This window comes from Erpetoichthys calabaricus, chromosome 8, assembly GCF_900747795.2.
Source record: "Erpetoichthys calabaricus chromosome 8, fErpCal1.3, whole genome shotgun sequence".
Taxonomy (NCBI): Eukaryota; Metazoa; Chordata; class Cladistia; order Polypteriformes; family Polypteridae; genus Erpetoichthys; species Erpetoichthys calabaricus.
The window spans coordinates 18,844,057-18,869,168 of record NC_041401.2 but is presented as its reverse complement, the minus strand read 5'-3'; the positions used below and the strand labels follow the sequence as shown (position 1 = coordinate 18,869,168).

Sequence of the window (25,112 nt, the reverse complement as noted above, 5' to 3'; positions counted from 1 at the left end):
GTCTATTGCAGGGTGAAGAGACACTCACACACACACAATTTAGCATCATCAGTCCACCTAACGTGCATGTGTTTGGTATGTGGGTGGAAACTGGAGACAATGACATCAAGAGTTTTCGGACTTTTATAGCCCTATGGCTGGAAAGTGTGTGGATGCTTTCCCTCAAGGGGCGTCATCTCACGGCTGCAGAGGAGAGAAAAGACGAGGCTGTAAACAACAGCACCCCCTCTCACCCAAAGGGGTATTGTATACCTGGGAGAACGTTACTCTGATGTGCATATGTGACACCATTCATTCATCCATCTATTCTTTCTAAACCTGATTAATCCTGAGCAGTGTTGTGGCGGGCCTATTGTGGCAAGCACAGAGCACAAGGCAGGAGCAATCCCTGAACGTGGGTGAAGACACACACACACAAACACTAGAGCCAATTTAGCATCATCACCCCACGTAACGTGCATGTCTTTGGTCTGTGGGAGGAAACTGGAACACCCGCAAGAAACCCATGCAGACACATTGAGACCATGCAGTCTTCAGACAAGTAGAACCTGGGAAGTTAGGCAGCTGTGCTAGCATTGCGACATCCATAACTGTACACATAGAAGAGCCTTTCTGTTTATCCAGTTAGTCCTTATTTTACTCATGGTTTGGGGTAGCATGATTTCTGAAGGTGCATGTTCCAAATTATACAGTTAGGTCCATAAATATTTGGACAGAGACATTTTTTTTCTAATTTTGGTTCTGTACATTACCACAATAAATTTTAAATGAAACAACTCAGATGCAGTTGAAGTGCAGACTTTTAGCTTTAATTCAGTGGGGTGAACAAAACGATTACATAAAAATGTGAGGCAACTAAAGTCATTTTTTGAACACAATCCCTTCATTTCAGGGACTCAAAAGTAATTGGACAATTGACTCAAAGGCTATTTCATGGGCAGGTGTGGTCAAGTCCGTCGTTATGTCATTATCAATTAAGCAGATAAAAGGCCTGGAGTTGATTTGAGGTGTGGTGCTTGAATGTGGAAGATTTTGCCGTGAACAGACAACATGCGGTCAAAGGAGCTCTCCATGCAGGTGAAAGAAGCCATCCTTAAGCTGTGAAAACAGAAAAAACCCATCTGAGAAATTGCGCCAATATTACGAGTGGCAAAATCTACAGTTTGGTACATCCTGAGAAAGAAAGCAAGCAGTGGTGAACTCAGCAACGCAAAAAGACCTGGACGTCCACGGAAAACAACAGTGGTGGATGATCGCAGAATCATTTCCATGGTGAAAAGAAACCCCTTCACAACAGCCAACCAAGGGGGTAGGCGTATCGATATCCAAGTCTACCATAAAGAGAAGACTGCATGAAAGTAAATACAGAGGGTGCACTGCAAGGTGTAAGCCACTCATAAGCCTCAAGAATAGAAAGGCTAGATTGGACTTTGCTAAAGGACATCTAAAAAAGCCAACACAGTTCTGGAAAAACATTCTTTGGACAGATGAAACCAAGATCAACCTCCACCAGAATGATGGCATGAAAAAAGTATGGAGAAGGCGTGGAACAGCTCATTATCCAAAGCATACCACATCATCTGTAAAACACGGTGGAGGCAGTGTGATGGCTTGGGCGTGCATGGCTGCCAGTGGCACTGGGACACTAGTGTTTATTGATGATGTGACACAGGACAGAAGCAGCCAAATGAATTCTGAGGTGTTCAGAGACATATTGTCTGCTCAAATCCAGCTAAATGCAGTCAAATTGATTGGGCAGCGTTTCATGATACAGATGGACAATGACCCAAAACATACAGCCAAAGCAACCCAGGAGTTTATTAAAGCAAAGAAGTGGAAAATTCTTGAATGGCCAAGTCAGTCACCTGATCTTAACCCAATTGAGCAGACATTTCACTTGTTGAAGACTAAACTTCAGACAGACAGGCCCACAAACAAACAGCAACTGAAAGCCGCTGCAGTAAAGGCCCGGCAGAGCATTCAAAAGGAGGAAACCCAGCATCTGGTGATGTCCATGAGTTCAAGACTTCAGGCTGTCATTGCCAGCAAAGGGTTTTCAACCAAGTATTAGAAATGAACATTTTATTTCCAGTTCTTTAATTTGTCCAATTACTTTTGAGCCCCTGAAATGAAGGGATTGTGTTTAAAAAATGCTTTTGTTGCCTCACATTTATATGCAATCGTTTTGTTCACTCCACTGAATTAAAGCTGAAAGTCTGCACTTCAACTGCATCTGAGTTGTTTCATTTAAAATTCATTGTGGTAATGTACAGAACCAAAATTAGAAAAAAGTTGTCTCTGTCCAAATATTTATGAACCTAACTGTACATGATTACATTGTGGGTCACTGTCTGTGTGTAGTTTGCGTCTAATTTCTGTGACTGAATGGGTTTTACCTCAAAGATGTGCATGTCAGATAGATTAGCAATTCTAAATAGAGCTTGTGTGATTGTGTGGGGTTTGGGTGAGTCGGTCCTGTGTAATGCACTGCCATGCTGTCCAGACTTAGTTCATGCCTTGTGTCTGATTCTGTCAGCATATGCTTCATCCTTGGTAATGCTCCATTGGATTAAGTTGGTCTGTGAATGTTGATAGTATTTTGTGATTTTTTTAGGTACTGCAAAAATGCGTGTATTACTCATTTACTCTTATGTAACAAGAGCATAACAGAGGCTTCTTTTGGTCTTAATTACTGTGAAAGGAAACAGGAAAAAGGTTTGGGGCAGCCACCTGTATACTTGAATAAGGCTGCAAAGAAATGAGAGTTGGTAGTACAGTTGTGTATGGCTTGAGTACAAAACAGAACTGAGTTCACAAGCGGAAGTTGACTGGTATTTAAGGCAGGTTAGCGGAAGTGATCTCAGAGGGGCCAGAACAGGAAGTGATGTCATAGTGGCCGCAACCGGAACCAATGTCATTGGGTCCAGGCAGAATTTCCTATGTTTTAGTCTGCAGGAATAAAAAGAGAGAGGTTTACTGCACCCCACCACCCCTGGCTTGGCATGGAATTACCTTCTTTTGGTCCTTTTAGCTGCCTCCCATGCGCACATTCGTGACATTACGCTTATAAAGCACCAGTAAGAGGTTCTTTATATTTGTGGAGTGAGGCTTTATAAAACTGCTCAAAAAAATTAAAGGAACACTTTGAAAACACATCAGATCTCAATGGGTTTAAAATCCTGCTGGCTATGTGTTAGGAATGAAAGGATGCCACATTGTTTGATGGAAATGAAAATGATCAACCTACCGAGGGCTTAATTCAAAGACAATCAAAGGGAAAAAATGATGCGTCAGCTAGGCTAGTCTATTTTGCTGAAATTTCATTGCAGCAACTCCAAATCGTACTCTGTAATTTGTGTCGGGGGGCATGCTCCTAATGAGACGACAGATGATCTGGGGGATATCCTCCCAAATCTGGACCAGGGCATCACTGAGCTCCTGCACAGGCTGGGGTGCAACCTGGCGGCGTCAGATGGACCAAAAAATAATGTCCCACCCAGAGGTGTTCTATTGGATTGAGGTCAGTTGAGTAAGCGTGGGGGCCAGTCAATGGTATCAATTCCTTCATATTCTCGCCACATGAGGCTGAGCATTGTCGTGCACCAGGAGGAACCCATGACCCGCTGCAACAGCATAGGGTCTGACAGTGGGTCCAAGGATTTCATCCCGATACCTAATGGCAGTAAAGGTGCAATTGTCTGGCCTGTAGAGAGGTCTGTGCGTCCCTCCATGGATATGCCTCCCCAGACCATCACTGACCCACCACCAAACTGGTCATGCTGAACGATGTTACAGGCAGCATAACATTCTCCACGGCTTCTCCAGAACCTTTCACGTCTGTCACATGTGCTCAGGGTGAACCTGCTCTCATCTGTGAAAAGCACAGGGCACCAGTGGTGGACATGCCAATTCTGGTATTCTATGGCAAATGCCAATCGAGCGTCACGGTGCCAGACAGTGAACACAGGGCCCACTAGAGGACGTCGGGCCCTCAGGCCACCCTCATGAAGTCTGTTTCTGATTGTTTGGACAGAGACATTCACACCAGTGGCCTACCTGCTGGAGGTCATTTTGTAGGCTCTGGCAGTGCTCATCCTGTTCCTCCTTGCCCAAAGAAGCACATACCGGTGGGTCCTGCTGATGGGTTAAAGACCTTCTACGAGGGGCCCTGTCCAGCTCTCCTAGAGTAAACTGCCTGTCTCCTGGAATCTCCTCCATGCCCTTGAGACCGTGCTGGAAGACACAGCAAACCTTCTGGAAATGGTACGTATTCAAGCTGGACTACCTGTGCCTTCTGGAAATGGCACGTATTGAAGCTGGACCACCTGTTAAACCATTCATTCCTGTTTTGGGGGTCCTCTCATTGTTGCCCCTCTAGTGCACCAAAGCAGCTGAAACTGATTAACAAGCCCCTCTGCTACTTAACTGACCAGATCAATAGCCCAGAGGTTTCATTGACTTGATGCTATGCTCGGATTATAAAATGTTCCTTTAACTTTTTTGAGCAGTATATATACTGATAAAATTATTTATGAATTCTAAGGATTCAGAGGTCTAATGCTAAAGGATTCAATATCAAGAGAAATATGTCTCACTTAAGCCATGTTTAGCCATTCTATTTCAGTTGGCCATATTGTACAGATGAATGACCACTTTACTGATGCTAAGCTATGTTGTTAACAACAAAAAAAGCTTTTGTTAAGGACTCATTACATAAGAATAAATGAGTAATGCATGCATATTTTGTAGCACTTAAAGTATTACCTGATTTTTGTTTGCTAAAATAATCTTAATATAAAGGTAACCACTAAATACTGTATGTGTTTTTTCAAGGCATGAATTAGTGAAATTTCAGAGATTAAACTCTTCCTTTGATTTCTTTTTAGCAGGCCTGTCTCCTTTACTCTACACTCTGTACACTTCAGGCTATAAATATAAGAGCAGGTCACGTCACTTGCAGAAATTCATAGATGATTCTACACTTATAGGGGTGTGTTGATAAGGGGAATGAGACAAGGGAAAGGAGTCAGGTGGAGAACATTGAGAATTGTCTGTAACTCAATGTTAGCAAAACCAAGAAACTGTTTATTGACTTTCATAGCACCAAAGAGCCTTTTATGTCTGGTCAGAATTCAAGGAGTCAATGTAGGGGTAGTCCACTCTCACAATTACTTGGGGGTCCACATTAATGGCAGGTAGAACTGGTCTTGAAACACAGAAGCACTATAGAAGAAAGGGCAGAGCAGATGGTTATTTCTTAGAAGACTGCACTCCTTTAATATCGGTAGTGAAATCTTTTACATCTTCTATAACTCTAATGGCCAGTGAGATTTTCTGTGCTATGGTGTGCTGGGCTGGTAACATTACTTCAAGAGTTGCCACCCAAATCAACAGGCTGATGAAGAAGGCAGGCTCAGTTACGAAACACACTCTTAACCTACTGGAAGTAGTAGAGGAGGAGAGAATGAAAACAAAACTGAATGCCATTATGAACAATGCTGCACATCCTCTCTCTGACACAACCGACACCGAGGACTTTAAGCCAAAAGAGTCATTCAGCAGAAGTGTGTCAAGAGACGCTATGGGAGCTCCTTTATAGCAACAGCAATACACCTGCATAACACCCCACTGTGACTGTGAATGACAAGTCAGATATTTTCTTTCTTTTTTGTTACCCTGATGTGTGCTATTGAGCCACCATAAGCTATGTGGACTATGTTTTTATGTAAATGACATTACAAAGTGCTGTTAAAAAGTATGTATTTAATGCAGTCTAACTCATATAATTGTATTTATTATATGAATATCACTTAGGAAATGGGAGCATACGCTGATTACAGCGCGTTGCTGCACCCACCATATGGCAGACCACCTGGATTGAGGTCCCAGTGCAGCCATGCAACAGGTAACACTTCAGCACCACATTGAACAGTTTGAGGTTTTTTATGGTGGCTGGAGTGATAGTCCTGCCACCAACCCCCAAGTTTTCCCTGCAAGTTGGGGGACCTGTTTGCAGGGATGGATGCAGATTAACGTCATCCCCTGAATGGTGCAATTGCAGGTTAAGGGCCTCGCACAAGGGCCTAATGGAGTGGAGTCACTTGTGGCATTTATGAGATTTGAACCCTTGCACAGATCCCTAGCCTCAGAGCCAACACTCCACTCATAATATCAAAGTGCTACAAAATTATAAATATATATACTGTATGTATATATATATATATATATATATATATATATATATATATATATATATATATATATATATATACAGTGCATCCGGAAAGTATTCACAGTGCATCACTTTTTCCACATTTTGTTATATTACAGCCTTATTCCAAAATGGATTAAATTCATTTTTTTCCTCAGAATTCTACACACAACACCCCATAATAACAACGTGAAAAAAGTTTACTTGGGGTTTTTGCAAATTTATTAAAAATAAAAAAATTGAGAAATCCCATGTACATAAGTATTCACAGCCTTTGCTCAATACTTTGTCGATGCACCTTTGGCAGCAATTATAGCCTCAAGACTTTTTGAATATGATGCCACAAGCTTGGCACACCTATCCTTGGCCAGTTTCGCCCATTCCTCTTTGCAGCACCTCTCAAGCTCCATCAGGTTGGATGGGAAGCGTCGGTGCACAGCCATTTTAAGATCTCTCCAGAGATGTTCAATTGGATTGAAGTCTGGGCTCTGGCTGGGCCACTCAAGGACATTCACAGAGTTGTCCTGAAGCCACTCCTTTGATATCTTGGCTGTGTGCTTAGGGTTGTCCTGCTGAAAGATGAACCATCGCCCCAGTCGGAGGTCAAGAGCGCTCTGGAGCAGGTTTTCATCCAGGTTGTCTCTGTACATTGCTGCAGTCATCTTTCCATTTATCCTGACTAGTCTCCCAGTCCTTGCCGCTGAAAAACATCCCCACAGCATGATGCTGCCACCATCATGCTTCACTGTAGGGATGGTATTGGCCTGGTGATGAGCGGTGCCTGGTTTCCTCCAAACGTGATGCCTGGCATTCACACCAAAGAGTTCAATTTTTGTCTCATCAGACCAGAGAATTTTCTTTCTCATGGTCTGAGAGTCTTTCAGGTGCCTTTTGGCAAACTCCAGGCAGGCTGCCATGTGCCTTTTACTAAGGAGTGGCTTCCGTCTGGCCACTCTACCATACAGGCCTGATTGGTGGATTGCTGCAGAGATGGTTGTCCTTCTGGAAGGTTCTCCTCTCTTCACAGAGGACCTCTGGAGCTCTGACAGAGTGACCATCGGGTTCTTGGTCACCTCCCTGACTAAGGCCTTTGTCCCCCAATCGCTCAGTTTAGATGGCTGGCCAGCTCTAGGAAGAGTCCTGGTGGTTTCGAACTTCTTCCACTTACGGATGATGGAGGCCACTGTGCTGATTGGGACCTTCAAAGCAGCAGAAATTTTTCTGTAACCTTGCCCAGATTTGTGCCTCGAGACAATCCTGTCTCGGAGGTCTACAGACAATTCCTTTGACTACATGCTTGGTTTGTGCTCTGACATGAACTGTCAGCTGTGGGACCTTATATAGACAGGTGTGTGCTTTTCCAAATCATGTCCAGTCAACTGAATTTACCACAGGTGGACTCCAATTAAGCTACAGAAACATCTCAAGGATGATCAGGGGAAACCGGATGCACCTGAGCTCAGTTTTGAGCTTCATGGCAAAGGCTGTGAATACTTATGTACATGGGATTTCTCAGTTTTTTTTATTTTTAATAAATTTGCAAAAACCTCAAGTAAACTTTTTTCACATTGTCATTATGGGGTGTTGTGTGTAGAATTCTGAGGAAAAAAATGAATTTAATCCATTTTGGAATAAGGCTGTGACATAACAAAACGTGGAAAAAGTGATGCGCTGTGAATACTTTCCGGATGCACTGTATGTTAAAAAGAAATTTTACACTATAGAGGTATGCTTCCAGCAATCAGTGTTTATGGATCACTTGTAAGTATGCCTTTTATTAAAATTTACCTGACACCATTTCCTAATAAAGGAAATAATTCTGTCAATGTGTCAAATAAATTAATGAAAATAAAAATATGATTTATTTAGAAGTACTTTCCTCTTAAATAAAAATGACCCTGAATTTCTTTTATCTGTTAAAGTTATCAGAACTAGTATTTTCCGATAGAGTAACACAGATCTACACACATAACTATCAGTTTGTGCTACGGTAGTACAATCTGACAAAGCAGGACGCCTCGATAAAACACCGTAAGTGCAAATTGTGTACTCTTTATATGAGGCAATACGTCTGCTACTAATATTCAATACATAAAAATAACATTTACATTTGGGGAAATTGATTTAATAAATGGTAGCGGGTTGTAAGGATATTCCGGATTGAAATGAATCAGTTCTGTGGTTCTCCACAGAGATTCATTCCCTACCGTTAAAAGGCAGGTGAAGTCGGAAATATAATGTTCAAAGATTGCTTTGCAAACAGATGTACTTTTAATAACTTTACAAATATTGGATATATCAGAAACAGTTTTGAATATGCTATGTCACGTTCAATAGTGTCAAACTTAGGAATTAGTTTAAAAGATAGCAGACACAACCCAGGTTAACCGGTCCTTGATCAATAACTAGAACGATGCGCAAAGCAGAACTACATCTTCCATGAGGCATTGCGAGGGGAAGCACGTGAGTCTACAGGAAGTAGCGTGCCGCGCGCGCTTGTGTTACGTCTGTCTGACTGCTGTGTGCTGAAATGGCGGGTAAGTTGTATAAATTCATGGAAATTACAAAGTCTAAATTTAGTATATTAATATTTTATTTTTTCTTAAATCTGTAAATATAGTAGTTCGCTATCTTGTTGTATCCGATGTGGATTGATAACGCATCGCTCTAAGAATGCTCAAAGCTGAAATATTTTTTATTATGGTTTATTTATAGTGTAGAATTGACCTGTTTTTACAGAGATAAAAGAGAAATAATGAAAATAAATCATGGAAATGCCCCTGACAGAGACTGTGTACAATAAGCAAGGGCCTGTTGGCCTTCTTACAGGCATGTAAGGTTTAACGTTGTTTGTCTTGCTTATTTATATCGATTAGTTATCGCTGATTGCTTGAGTGACAAGTCACTTAAATATACTACTTCGTAGTGATCCTCGCCGTAAGAGATGTCAGTTTTTACTTGACTTTTTAGAGCTTGAAGTGTTCCCTTTTGTAAGTTGTATGTGGCTGTAAATATGTCTGTTATTTGGGTGTGAGAATAGTTTACTGAAAAAAGAAAGCATCATTATATTGCAAAAATCGGTTGCTGCTGTTTCAAAATTGCTTTCAGCGTGTCACTCATTTTATCGTAAGTTTTAGCTTATTATGTGGTCGGACTTGAGTCTGGTTTTTAGTAGCAGAAAGGTCTCTGGCATTTATAAAGTGTGATAAGTCTTTTATAAAGTGCAATAATCTAACAAGAATGACAGGCTAACACCTGAATAGCTTAACAGTTTGAGGCTCCAGTGCGCAAAGGGTGACAGCTCTGGCCACCTCCTCACAAGGGAGTTTAACTTTCATTTATTCATTAAGGGCTTAACGTGCCAACACAGGGCACAAGGCAGGAACCAATCCCAGGCAGGGTGCCAACCCACCGCAGGACACACACAAACACACACACACACTAGGGCCAAGTTAGAATCGCCAATCCACCTAACCAGCGGGTTGGAAAATGGATGGATGGATGGATGGCTTAACGTTTAGATTCAGATCATGGCAGCTGGGAGGTGAAGCCTAACTTGGCAGCACTGGGCTTTAGGATGGAACGAGCCTTGGATACAGTGCCAGTCAATCACAGGAGAGCATTCATGATCACACCCACATTTAATTCTACTTTACAGAGTTTAAAGTTACAAAACAACATGATTGTCTTTGGGATGTGGGAGTAAAATTTGAGTAGTAGTAGTATAATAATAATAATGAAGCAGCAGTGCACTGCATGAGGTCACATAGTGATGCCAAGAGCAGACTGCCCAGTAAACTACTCACGCTGGTATATTTTGTACACCAATCTGTTATTTTTTGTCTAACATCCTTTTACTTGAACTAACCGGCAGCATCCGCCATCCATCCTCAGCCTGATTCACCACAAGCAGAGTATCGCAGTGGTTTCCCTCCAGTGTTCCCCCAGCCGGTTTTATGAGTGGATGCACAGTCGCCAGTTCGATATGGTGCATTTGGTACACCGTGAAGGTACTTATGTATGTAGGACAACAATGAGATGTTCTTCATGCAATGATTTTGTCTGCAAAGAACAATCAACAACTGAAGTGACTTGTTATACATGTGCATATCCTGCAGTGGATGAAAGTGTGACCGACCGGTGACGAATGAGCACTGGAGAAGTGGATCAGGTTTATTTTCAGATAGTCCTAGACCAGGGGTCCACAACTCCAGTCCTGGAGGACCCCAGTGGCTGTAGGTTTTCATTCTAACCCTTTTCTGAATTAGTGACCTGTTTTTGCTGCTAATTAACTTCTTTTGAATTAATTTTAATTGACTTGTTTTTTAAGATGTGTTCCCCTGAATTTCTTCATTATTCCACTGAATTGCTTCATTTCTTTCCTTTAATGGCACCCAAACAGAAATGAAATGTGAAGTGAGTGAGCCAACAGAAGACCAACTAAGTCAGGGCCTCAAACTCCCACCAATTTCACTCCAACCAATTGCTTAATTAGGTGCCGATTCTTTTGTTAATTAAACTCATTCTTTAATTCCACGGCTTGTTGCTGCTCTCATTGTGCAATAGCAGACATATCTGAAGTTGTTGATTTTCTCTTTTCTAAGAGCTTTGTTAAAATGTCTTGTGGACCTGAGCAGATCAACATTCCCCAGACCTTCACCTTTCTTTATTTTCAGATATTGAATGATGGGCACAATTTACAGGTCATGTTTTGGCTAATTTTTTTTATCTCATTATTGTTTGGCTGCTAATTAAGGAAAAAGAAACAAGAGGTCTGAGCTTTCAAGAGCAAGTCAATTAAATTGAATTCAAAAGAAGTTAATTAGGAGCAAAAACAGATCACTCATTAAGAAAAGGATTAGAATGAAAACCTGCAGCCACTTCGGCCCTTCAGGACTGGAGTTGGCAATCCCTGTTTTAGACTCTGTCGTACTATTCAGTAATATTGTATTAAATGACATTAAAAACATGTACAATTTAAAATTATTGCAATATTTTATATTAAATCTCACTTGTTCTTCTCTCGGCTGCTCCCGTTAGGGGTTGCCACAGTGAATCATCCATCCATTTTCCAACCCACTGAATCCGAACACAGGGTCACGGGGGTCTGCTGGAGCCAATCCCAGCCAACACAGGGCGCAAGGCAGGAACCAATCCTGGGCAGGGCGCCAACCCACCGCAGGGGACACACACACACACCTACACACCAAGGACAATTTAGAATCGTCAATCTACCTAACCTGCATGTCTTTGGACTGCGGGAGGAAACTGGAGCACCCGGAGGAAACCCACGCAGACACAGGGAGAACATGCAAACTCCACGCAGGGAGGACCCGGGAAGCGAAACCAGGTCTCCTTACTGCGAGGCAGCAGTGCTAACAGCAGACCGTCTTTTTCCATAATATTACAACCTCACAGCGTGCATATAAATAGCCATTTTAACACTGGTGCATAGAGTACACCGCCCAAGTACTTATGAGATGAGAAATGGTGTGAGTAGTTAAGATTTTAAGCAGTGTTTACTACTGTTGTGTGCCGCAAGTCCACACAAATTTATGAATTTAATCTCCTAATCTTTCACTCCTCCTCCACCTCCTGGCCAAATTAACAAAAATGTTATGTTGTATGTAATCCAGTAAGACAAAAATACTCTTGTAGCCTAATGCTTTATTTGGTAAGGTCCCACATGAGAAGTTGGGCATCAGACTAAACCAAGAGGGAGTTCTTGTTGTAGTGTGTAGAATTGGTCTAAATTCAGGAAGCAGAGGGTATGAGGTATTAGAATAGACAGATAGATAAAACTTTATTTGTCCTGATGGGAAATGTGGCTTTTTATAGAAGCTTATTACATAAATATTATTATAAATATACACACACTATGGTCTAAACCAGGGAGTGGGCAGTGTCAGTCCTGGAGGGCCACAGTGCCTGCATGTTTTCGTGCCAACACACATGCTAGAAACCAATCGTTGCCAATTTCAGACCTTATTTAATTTTACGGCTTGTTAGTCTGCAACCAGTAAACCCTGATTCTCTAAAGAATCGCACATCTAAGAATGGCAATTACTTTCTGTTCCTTCCAATCTGTGTAGGGATGTAAGATCATGGAGGAAGGGAGCATCCTGAGAAAGGTCTCATTTAATGAAAGAGATATATATTTGTAGTAAAGCTTTTTTCATTTGGAGCTATGACTCGTATTAAATACATACACATATATAGATAGACGCCGCATTCACTGTGTTTCCCAGTAGACACGATATGTGAGCCTTATTGCGAGTGGCAACAGTGGCATCTAAACTGATGTAGTTAGACTTGTAAACCGTGTTTTCTGATGAAAAAACAATAACGTATAAAACAGTATCGTTTACATACAACAGATTTTGGCGAATTTTTTAAATGCAATTATTAATATCCATTTACACGCTAATACTGGCAAGTATTAAATAATAATAATTATAATTATTATTATTAACCATTCCTCCCATATACGTAACATCGTGGGGACTGCCTTCATACTTCTCTCGCTCACTCAGATCTTGTAATATGAGAGTATTCAGTCTGGCAATATGGTGCAGCCTTAGTTTGTGGAAGACAGACACAATTAAAGACATGAGCATACAATGATGGTTGTCACTTTAAAACTGTGTTTTCTAAATGTGCTCCTTGAGAAAGAACATCATCAAGTTTGAGACATGTTAACAGCTAACAACAATGTAAATAGTGACTACATACGGTTAGCCAAAACGTTGTTTGGAGGCTCACTTGAGCACCTAAATGCGTAGCTTTGCTAGCTTAGCCTGGCTTAGCTAAAGTAACGATTATAAAACGGGATTGTCTAACGGCCAAGTATAACCAAAACAATTGTTCAGCCTTACCTATGCAATGTAATCCCCTGGGATTTGGTTTGGAGCGTACAGCAGTTTGTACAATCCCAAGCAGTACATTATTCATTACTTCACTCCGCAGCAGTGCCACTCACAATATGGCGGCGACGTTGATGTACGATTCTGCTAGTCATGAGGTGTCTAGTTATTCTATGTCAATGTTTAAATATGTCACCATGGCATCTTGTTGGCATACACGCTTTACGTCATGTTTAGTTTACAGGTTGTGTTGTGTTGTTTGGGCGCCACTTACTGACTTTGGGAAGCCGGTGGGTGTGACTGTTGGGTGCTGTGCGAGCGCGCGTGTGCTTTTGGCACGGGTTGCGCCTGGCGTCTGTGTATATATACAACCTTCGTAAACATTACTAAATGAAGGTTTTATAGGCGGTGGTGTGCGTGTTCGGGCGGCGGTTGTATTGTGACCTGAAGTTTAGTTTACAGGTTGTGTTGTGTTGTTTGGGCGCAGTGCGCGTGCGCTTCGATGCTGGGTTTGACTCTGGGGCGCTGAGTCGCAGTGCGCGTGCGCTTTGATGCATCCTGTGTCTGTGAGCCTGCGTCCATGAGCCCGTGAGCCTGCGTCCGTACATCCTGTATACAGCCTTTGGTTAGTAATATGGATGTTAGGTACTTATATCATTGATTTTTTCCTTTCCAAGGATATCATCCAAATAATTTGAAGCCTAAAATGGATAAGTTTCATTCTGTCATGTTTTTCTCTTTTAAGTGTTTTATTAAACCAAATAGTGGATGATGAATCCACACAGGTGTAAATGGAAACAAGTTTGATGGAGGACTGCTGGCTGCTTTGTCATTTGTATCTTACTGCTAATAAGGAGCCATTTGAAACAGTGAATGGAGCAGTTTAATGCTGAAATAAGCAATTAAGGGTAGGGAACCTTAACAAGTGAGCCCACTAAAATGAAGCATCAAAATGTCACTTGAGGGATAAGTGCTTCATCAGTAATAATTGATTTCACATTAAGAAACTGGGTTGGAACAAAAACCTGCAGCCAGTGCAGCCCTCCAGGACCAACATTGCCTACCTCTGGTCTAAGCACACACCAGAATGAGTTAAAAGAAAGAAAACTTTTTACTTGGCAGCTATGGGACTCGCAGTGAAGCATTATATAGGCATATTGCCATTGGTATAAAGGAGCCCCAGTAGCATTTCTTGACGCACTTCTGCTGAATGATTTGTTGGGTGAAAGTCCTCAGTGTTGGTGTGTCAGAGAGGTGACATAATGGTTCATAATGACACTCAGTTTTGTTTGAATTCTCTCCTTCACTATGACCTTCAGGAGGTCCAGAGTGTGTTCCATAGCTGAGCCTACCTTTTAAATCAGTTTGTTGAGTCCGTGTGCCTCTTTTGAAGCACATCAGGTCAGGATGTGGAGTATGCATTGATACAGCACTTTGCTGCACCCACCACACAATGAAACACTTTGGGATTCCAGTTGGAAACCACCCCCAGGCAGACACGTGGTGCAGTCTGACCAGGGGTGTGGAAATCAAATTTTTTTCTACTTGTCCACGGACAAGTAAACTTAGAAAATCCACTTGTCCGCCAGTTAAATTCACTTGCCCATAAACAAATAACAAAAGTGAAAAATAGTTTATTTTTTCTGATCTCTTTTATTGATACCAAAACTGCCTTCCATTTTAAAACTGAAAAAAGTTCTTTCAGGGAGAAGTATTTTGCCACCTTGCTCTAGAACATTATATAAAAGATTCCCTTGTCATTTTAACTCACTAATAAACAATGCCTTCATTATAGCTACACTAGTTCTGTTTCACATATTACAGTTACATAACAGAACAGTGTCCTGATTCATTTTCTGCCATGTTCTTCAGCTTTTGTCTTGCAACATCTTTTCCCCCAAGAATCTTTACCATCTCAGACAGCATGGGCTGAAAGCTGTTCATTTCTGCTTGAGCTGAACTGCATAGTTCCTGGACTGATGGTCCTGCAGAAGTGGATGCTGATGACTTTTCAGTTTTTTTATGAGTGATGTGCCTGTTGACAGCCAAAATTCCACAGCTGGTAGTGGGTCAAACTCTTCTAAAGGTTTGCCATCAACAACAATGCGCATCTGGTTTTGAAGGTTTTCCTGAGTCAGGCGGGTTCTTAGAGAACTCTTTACTAAATTCATATTGGAGAATAATCTCTCACAAGAAGAAAAAATAATCGCGTCTAAGTGAAGATTTTTATAGATATTTCATAACATTTGGAAACAATTAGAATGTCTTCTTCTTTATTTTTAATAAACTGACAGCGCGAAACTAACTTGTTTTATATGAAAAATTCTCTAATCAAAAACGATCTATAGATAGCTCATCAAAATTGATGTTGTCACGCAATAAATTTCTTAACTCCTCAATATATCACAACCTACGCGAAATCGCAAATTTCAGGAAAGATTAACAGCCTAACAAGCTTTGTTATGTGGTGAAAACATTTGCATTGCAAGTAAAATGACCACATTTTTATGTAGAAACAATGAATTTTATCAATCTTCTTATATAATACGCTACTGTGGCTGTTCATTTGTCTGTCCAAGATTTTAAATCACCTGTAGCTCGCAAACCGTTTCACCTATTGACTTGAAATTTGGTACACATATACTACGCGGCGTCTACTATCCGCTTTCGGAGTGATGATTTGTATTACTCTTTTTATTTTTATTTTATTTTATTGTTGACTCTCGGCACCGCGCAGCAGGGCTGTGCATGCTTATGGGCGTCGTTCTCATTCCCCACCACCTTTGCTAATCATTCTTGATGCAGATTGAAGACTTAAGTGCCAGCTTAAGTGAAAAATTAAGGAAAACGTACTAAGTAATTGCAACACAAAAACTAACTTAAATCAGTTTTAACGCGAAAAGATGCCAACGAAAGAAGAGAAGCAGCGGGCCGCTATAGTGGAGAAAAGAAGAGCTGCTCAGGAAGCAGCAAGCACATCAGACTCTGAGCAAACGAATGCTAAACGTACAGAGAAAGAGGATGAAAACTAGGAATGCTCAAATCAAGTTTATTCACTGCACGTTATCGTGCAGTATGCCATTACTGGTAATATATAAAAGTTATCGATTGTAATGAAAAATCATCAGATTTCATCATAATGTTGGCATGAAAAAAAATGACCGCATCTCCAAGCGTGTAAATAGTAGGGTAAAATATTTATAGAAGACCGTAAAGTGCTTCCCCTTTGAAAAATCAGCCGTCATTTTGTAAACAATGTTGAAGACCAATTTGAGACATGAAGAACATGCCTAAGTAGACTGTTTCCGCATGAAGTACGTACCCAAATGTTTAAAATTTGAAAGTAGTGGTAAAATTGTGCCCCGCACAGCACATATAATTCTTTTTTCTCCAGAAAATTGCACTTGTCCGCGGACAACTGAAACCAGAAAAACTCGCTTGTCCGACGGTCAATTTACCCGTGTCGGACGAGTCGGGCGTTGGATTTCCGCACCCCTGCTGACCCCCCGGAAACAACCATCTATCTGCCGCAGCCAGGTGTTACGTGGGCATCCCCTTGGCCTGGTCCAGCTGCTCGGGGTCCTCAACAGTGAGAATCCTTTGAGCCAGGTCACCCTTGGGGAATCATGCCACATGAGCATAGTACCATAAGTGACACTCCCTCACAATGCAGGTAATGTGCCTCATTTGGGGCTCCATGAGTAACCCCTCATTTGACACAAAGTCAAACCAGCGGTACCCAAGGATTCTCTGAAGAGACACAGTACCGAAGGAGTGCAGTCACTGGATAGCGTCCATGTCTCACAACCATATAGCAAAACAGGAAGCACTAGGACTCTAAAGACTTGGACCTTTGTCCTTTTGCAGAGATATTGAGAGCGCCACACACGCCTTTCCAGCAACCTCGTGGCCAACCATGGACCCCACAGCTTTGCCCAACACCCTGGATGATATTGAAGGCACTGGAGAAATTAAAAAACGTAATCTTCAGCTTTGTCCATTTGAGAATAAACCTTGTAGAGCAGATACACTATATTGTCAAAAGTATTGGGACCCCCCTCCAAATCATAGAATTCCGGTGTTCCATTTACTTCCATGCCCACAGGTGTAGAAACTCAAGCACCTAGGCATGCAGATGGCTTCTACAAACATTTGTGAAAGAATGGGTCGAGCTCCGTGTATTCAAGCATGGTACAGTGATAGGATGCCACCTGTGCAATAAGTCCAATTCGTGAAATGTCCTCGCTACTAAATATTCCACGGTCAACTGTTAGTGGTATTATAACAAAGTCGGATACAGTGCTGTAAAGCCCACCACCACTGGACGTGTCCTCTGGAGTTGCGAATCACGTAATCCGATGGACGAGTCTGGGTTTGGTGGCTGCCAGGAGAACGGTACTCGCCTGACTGCATTGTGCCAAGTGTAAAGTTTGGTGAAGGGGGGATTATGGTGTGGGGTTGGTTTTCAGGGGTTGGGCTTGGCCCCTTAGTTCTAGTGAAAGGAACTCTTAATGTTTCTGTATACAAAGCCATTTTGCACAATTTCATGCTCCCAACGTTGTGAAAACAATTTGGGGATGGCAGCATGACTGCACACCAGTGCACAAAGTAAAGTCTATAAAGAAATGAATGAGCGAGTTTGGTGTGGAGGAACTTGACTGGTCTCCACCCGATAGAACACCGTTGGGATGAACTCGAGCGGAGACTGTGAGCGAGCCAGGCCTTCTTGCCCAACATCAGTGCCTGACAGTGAGTTCATGTGTGTGTAAAGGCAGGTGTCCCAATACTTTCGGCAATATAGTGTAGATAATTGCATCCTCCACTCCAATCATTGTCAAATAGGTAAACTGCATTGGGTCTAGGTGGTCTATCACTAGTGAACTCATATATCCAGAACCAGCCTCTCAAAGTTCTTCTTGATGTGAGACGTAAGTGGCACTGGTCTTTAGTCATTAGATGAAGAGGTGCCTCCCTTCACTGGCCATTCCACTTTAACCGATAGGGGTTGTTAATGTAGTATGAGGTGGCATCGGCAGGGAAAATCTATTAAAAATAATAATAATAATATTTTATTTATATAGCACCTTTCCCATGCTCTAGGCACTTCACAGAGTCTTAGAAAAAACAGCAGGGTATGTGTAACATTGGATACAAATGTTTTCCTGAATAGAACAATGAAACAGATAACAAAGCATTAAATAGAATAAAGGACAATAAACCAGAGTAAAATACTAAATTCAATACTAAAAAAAAACCCTAAATAAATAACCTAATTTGTGATATAACAGACATACAAATTATCCTGAGCACCTGGACAGAGAGGTAAACTGAAAGAAAGGGCAGAATGTTAAGTTAAAAGCCTTCCTAAATAGATGAGTTTTAAGTTGTTTTTTAAAAGAATGAATGGAATCAGCTGATCTCATTAATTTCAGGATGTCACTCCAAAGTCTGGGTGCTATGGCGCTGAAGGCCCTGTCACCCATAGAGTGCAGGTTAGTGTGAGGCACAACAAGATTACCAGAATCAGAGGGCCTTAGTAGGCGAACAGGAGCCTAGTGATTTAGAAGGTTACTGATGTAGTCCGGTGAGAGGCCATTTAAAGCTTTGTAGGTTAGTAATAGAATTTTATATTCAATCCTGTAAGACACAGAGAGCCAGTGAAGGCGAAGCAGGATTGGTGTGATGTGCTCACTGTTGCTGGTTCGAGTATGGACTCTTCCTGCCGAGTTTTGAATCAACTGGAGCTGTGGTATAAATTAGAAGGGGCACCTGTCAGCAGTGCGTTCCAATAATCGATGCGGGATGTGATAAAAGCATGGACAAGTTTCTCAGTGTTAGAAAAGGAGAGGAATGAGTGAACACAGGATATGTTACAGAGGTGAAAGTAAGAAGGTTTCTTAATGTGGTTTATGTGGGCAGAATACGAAAGGGAGGAATCAAAAATGACACCAAGATTCCTTGCATCAGAAGAAGGTCTGATGAGATCAACGTCAAGAATGACTGAAAAGCAGCTCATTTTCTTTAGTGCTTACCAGAAGAGAACATGTTAATGTTAAGAGTTGTGTTCCTCAGGGGTCAGTGCTAGGGCCACTGTTGCTTTTAACTTATATAAATGATTTGGATAGGAATATAAACAGCAAGCTGGTTAAGTTTGCAGGTGTTACCAAGCCAGTTGGAAGGGCAGATAATCTAGTATCCATGTAATGATTAAAGAGGGACTTGGACATCATCCAGGTTTGAGCAGATTGAATACACAATGGGAGGTCTGAAAACTGGCAGTACTGCTTATAAGAAGGCCTCAGGACCTGTAGAGGATTCATCATTATCAACTATATAGACAGTGTTCAGACGTCATTAAGAAGGCTAACAGAAGGTTAGGTTGTATAGCATAATATGTGAAGTACAAGTCGAGGGAGGTTTTGCTAATGCTTTTTAATATACTAGTGAGGTCTCACCTAGAATACTGAGCTACAGGAAAGACATACAAATACAGGCAGTCCCCGGGTTACGTACGAGATAGGGACTGTAGGTTTGTATTTGTATGTAAGTCGGAACAGGCACATTACTTTAATAAATGTTATTGTTGACGAACTGTAACCAAGTACACTGCCAATGAATGATGGAGTTTCACCTCTTTCTGACCTTTTTATTATTTCTACTTTATTTTCAATGGTGATAGTTTTTCTCTTCTTTACTGTAGCACCAGTACTTACAGTATATCAGATTTGTGTTTCAGAGACATTCTTGAAGGGTGAAGACAAAAGGTTAAGATGAGCTCTTCTGTACAGCACTGCACACGCTATCACAGCAGATTAGGCACCAGTCGTCAGCACGTCTGATGTACTGTATAAGGTGGTCCAGATCTAATTATGCAATTTTCATTACGCTATAACTTATTCAGTTTATTACATAGAAAATCACCTGAAAAATCCCGGACCATTGAGAAGTGTGCGAACTGACAACACTAAGAATCGTCTTTGCGCCGAACTGGAATCGTCCCTGCATAAATCAAAGTCATCCAGATGATCTGGATCTGCAGAATTAGACCTGTACCACCCTGTACTGACAAGAGACAACTTCCTGCTATGTGCATAACAGTACAAGCAGGCTTGCTATTGAGAATGAATGGGGGCAGCGAGGGGCGGTTCATCACCAGCCCACATCACAGTCACCTCCACTACAGTATGCTGCCTGCAGTGTCTGCTGCATCACCGCCCCCATTCAACACGCAGCCATCCGAGGCACACTACAATGCTACCCCCCGCTTCCCCATTCACCCTCAATGGCCTCCGTTCAGCCACAACAGGTTCACCACTTGCAGCATTACCAGCCGCCCACCTAGAACGAACGGGGCAGTCGTGTGTGGTGGGCGGGCAGTGAAACTGCTTGCCGCCGGGAGCCGCCTGATGGACACTACACTGCGCGAGCAGCGAAATCAACCCCCTCCAGCCTCCATCCAGCCACTGCTTACAGTGTCCCCGGGCCGAAGATGGCGGAGCGGCAGTTACTGAGGCGCATGCGTCGCAGCTGCGGCCCCGTTCGTATGTCGTAGGTCGGATGTCCGTGACCTGGGGACTACCTGTAGTAGTAAACTGTCCAGAGAAAAGAGAGGCTAGACTGCTTCCAGGACTGAGTTATGAGGAAAGATGAAATTAGCTGAACCATCTCAATTTAAGCAAAAGAAGAATATGAGGTGACGTGGCTAAAGTGTTCAAAATTATGAAAGTAATTAGTGCAATAGATTGAGACTGTGACTTTAAAATGAGTTCAACAAGCACACGGGGATGCAGTTGGTAACTTTTTTAGGGAAACTTTTGCACAAACATTAAGAAGTTTTTCCTCATCCAGAGAACTGCAGACACTTGGAATAAGTGACCAAGTAGTGTGGTAGATTGTCAGACTTTAGGGACCTTCAAACCCTGACTTGATGTTATTTTGGAGGAATTAAGTGGATAGGATTGATGAGCTTTGTTGGGCTGTGTGGCCTGTTCTTGTCAAAATTTTTCTTCTCCCTGAGAGGTCCTGATGGATTTACTTACACACTGCTACACCTTTTATTATAGTTCTTTACTGTTCAGTAATACTGTAATCCACTGTTTGGGCCACAATATTTAAGACTGGCAGGGCCATGCCTTCTGTGAATATTATTTGTCTTAACCAATCCTAATATGAGGTCCAAATGCAGAGCACTAGTTTGACAAGAGCTGATGACCTCAAATTGTGTATTGATTATGAAAAAAGTTTGTGTCTTAGAGATTAGTTTTAGCTTTCTTATAAAGCAATTGTTGATAAAAGTAGTTACTGTCTTCTGAAATTCTTTTCAATTGTGCTGTCAATTAAACACTTAAAGTAATATGCTTCTCAGAGATGCTTTGTATTTGATTCTACCAGTATAGACTGCAGCTCACGATACATTTTACTGGATTAAATTAGGTTAGATTAGATGTATACTTTATTGATCCCCTAAGGGAAATTAAAATGCATAAGGCAGCAAAACAAAAACAAGATACAATAAACATGTATTGGCTCAAAATGAAATACAAGGCAATAGAGTAAAACACATAATACAGTACAATAAATATAAAAGATAACTTTAGTGAATTGAAGTTGACTAGAATGAAGGAAGGAACGTCAGGAGGAAGAATTGATGTGCCTAATTGTTGTATGAATAAAAGATCCCCAGAGGCACTTTTAGTTTCACCATGGAGGTATCAACTGATGGCTAAAAAGTACTCAAAAGGAAGCATCCTCTAGAGGAGATGTGCAAAATTATTAATCTGATTTTGCCACCATTTTATGTTCCAGAACAGTGTCTGCAGTGTCCAGAGTCAGTCGTTTGGTGAAGCTGGCTTTATTGATAAGTTTGTTCTAGTGCTTTACATCGCCTGACCTCAAGTTGCTTCCCTAGGAGACAACTGCATAGAACAAATCACTGGATACAATGGATTTCTTAAAACATTTCCAACAGCTTGCTGCACACTTCAAAAGATCCAAGTCTCCTCAGGAAGTATAGTCTGCTCTTTCTCCTCTTATACATTGTGTTGTTAGACTAGTCCAGTTTACGGTTCATATGCATCCTCAGGTACTGGTAGCTCTGCACCACGTACACCTCCTCCCCCTGGATGGTGACTGCTCTTTGGAGCTCCTTAACATGCCTGGAGTCCACCACCAACTCTTTTGCCTTGTTGATGTTGAGCTGCAAGTAGTTCCTCATGCACCACAAGACAAAGTCCTTCACCAGCCTCCTTTACTCTGACTCATGTCCATTCTCAGTGCAACCTATGATAGAGGAGTCATCCGAGAACTTCTGTAGATGGCAAGAGATGGTATTATACTGGAAGTCCACTGTGTAGAGGGTAAAAAAGAAGGTTCGTTGAGGTCCTCCTGTATTACTCACCACAATCTCTGACACATAGCCATTAAGCCTCAAAAACTGCTGGACAGATAATCCATGATTCTGGAGACTCTGTAGGCATCAAGATTCATAAACCTTAGCTTGTGAGGTAAAGGCACGAGTTAAAAAAGAAATAGATATTGGGATACTTTTTGAGGGAGGACCTAACATTAGATTTGTCAATTTACTGCAGGTGAACAGAGTCAAAAAATCAATTACTTACTATTGTTACTCCTGTATATGACTTCCTGTGCATGTGCATATAGTATGACGTGGGTGTATTTTTACTTGTCCTGCTTAACACAGTGAGTTATTGTAATGGTGCTTAACCAGCTCTTTCAGTACTTCTCATCCCACTGAGCTATTAGACTGATATTCTTGAGCAATCACTGTGCAATTTCTGACTGAAGAATCAGTTGAGACACCCTTCTACCTGGTTGGATGGAGGGGATGTCTTTCTGCTTTACATCCTAAGTATGATCCAATAGAGGTGTTGTCAGACAGAGGATGTGCAGCGTCTAAATATATAATGCAAAGTTGACTGACCAACTCATTCACTTACTCACTTATCCACAAAAACACTTATTTTCTGTTTAGTAAAAAAAAAAAAATACTCAAATTTGGCCAGATTGTCCACCTAGGCTAGTAGGTATCTGCTAAGAAAGGACATTTTGATATATCAGTATTTAAAGGTTAAAAATCAGTCACAATAGGAAAATACAGCAAAATCACAAAAAACAATTGACAGATTTGCATGAAGTTTGGTGACAATTAGCCAACCAAAATTTTTTATTTGTCGATGTTTATTAATATTATGTTAACTTACATGCTTGGCGCTGTGCTGAGAGTGTGCTTTATGCAAATGAAGGACCAAGCAGAAGTGGTGGATGGGTCACACGAATACCACCAGTAACCAATAGGATGGACGATATTTAGATGGACGGTGCCCTGGACAGGAAAAGAGATACATCATCATGTTTTGAAATGGAATATGGACTTTTGGCAAACGCAATTGAAGGTGCAAAGCTCAATGGCTAGAAAATGTTGTTTTTTGCTGTTGACTGCCTGAACTCTTAGATGCGTACCACCTCAGATCTTGGTTACCCTAATTCCGCTCTGTTGAGTATCAAGTGCCGTAAGCAGTTTTTCACAGAAACGAGAAGCGAGCAGATCCCCTCAAAGTGTTGTGCATCTTGAAGTACTCTCTGATGAACAATGAAGTGACAGGGAGTGTTAATCAAGAGTATCGAATCGCCAATACATAGACCACGAGATGTGGGGTAGATTTTGTTTTGGTATCGGGCATTGTGAACCATGGACACATAAACGATGACTTGGCGGTTAATCTGTGGAGTGTGTGAGTAATGGGTGCAATGTGAAAGGCAGCTGCACGGCTTTTCGAAAATGCTACGTATGAGTGGTTTGATCACACCTGCATGGCAGTTCAAAAGTGCCGCAAGGTGCACAGCTGCTACTTAGAGGAAACATTGCTGATTAGCCATTTTCAGTTCAAAAGAATACACTTTCTTGTAAAATTGTGTTTTGAAATGACCATCAACAAAAGCCAAGTCACTAGGAAATGGCAGGATTTAATCTAATGCAAGAAAGTTTTACTCATGGAGAATTGTGTAAAGCATGGGGAAGAGATCTAATAATATTATTACTTTCACTTGACCAATGATTTTACCGAAGAGACTTGTAACATTTGAGACACATTTTGTTACATTTCTTTTGTTTTTCCAGTTGGAACACAGTCGAGTGAAGTGACTTGGTCAGGGTCATGCAGTGTCAGTAGCTGGATTTTTAACCCACAGCCTCAGGGTTTGAAATTCTAGGTTCAAAGGCTTACCCACTAGAACATACACTGCCAGACAGTAATATTAGTACATGTTAAAAAAATCATAAAGAAAACTTCAAATATTGTATACAGAAAAGTGTTTATGTTACATCCAGTTAACCAAAAGCATTACAACCAATGCCCATTGTCTTATAAAATTTCACACAGTTAGTTTTCAAATATCTCATTCTGTTCTGACCTGAAAATATTAACCTTTGGTCAAGTACAAAATGAATAACCAATGCAGAAATGTTTATTTTGTTGAAATTTAAGCTATTATCCTTTAGTTAGACCTTACAGATTTTAGCAGAGAGTATGAGTTTCTGTTCAGGATTCTGTTTAGGTACTTGAGCCCGTATGTTGGCTTAATCGGTGACCTTCGCTGTGAATGTGTCCATTAAGTATTGGTTCCTGCCTGCACCCAATGCTGTCAAGATAAGCTCTGGCTCCTAGCAATGATTCTGTGTTGACTGTTTGTTTGTTAGTCAGTGGTAGATCATTTGTTATAAAATTATAACTGTTCATGAAGATTTAAGGCATAGGAATCACGATATTGTGTTCAAAAGCATGTTCTAGATAACTATTTGGGGGACTCTTTCCTGTGTGGAAAGACTAAATTGAAGTATTTATATAGGTGAAGCTAATGATAGTGTTGAGGTGAGCCTGACACTTTTATATCTGTAGTCTTGATTGCATATTGCTGGTGTGTATTTCCTCTGTCAAGCAGTAAAGGAAACTTGTGAAACTTGAAGTGAAAGACAGACAGCAACTGTAGTTTACTTAATGGCAGGCTTTCACAGCATTGCT

The 25,112-nt window shown here is 41.4% G+C and overlaps 1 protein-coding gene across 1 annotated transcript in view; it reads left to right on the top strand.

Annotated features, from left to right (window-relative positions):
- Positions 1-8,645: 8,645 nt before the first annotated feature.
- Positions 8,646-25,112, top strand: part of hat1 (histone acetyltransferase 1) — a 106,699-nt gene continuing 90,232 nt past the window's right edge. The window contains exon 1 of the mRNA XM_028806299.2: positions 8,646-8,748. Coding sequence (XP_028662132.2) covers positions 8,742-8,748 — 7 coding nt within the window. The 5' untranslated portion in view covers positions 8,646-8,741. The remainder of the gene's footprint in view (positions 8,749-25,112) is intronic.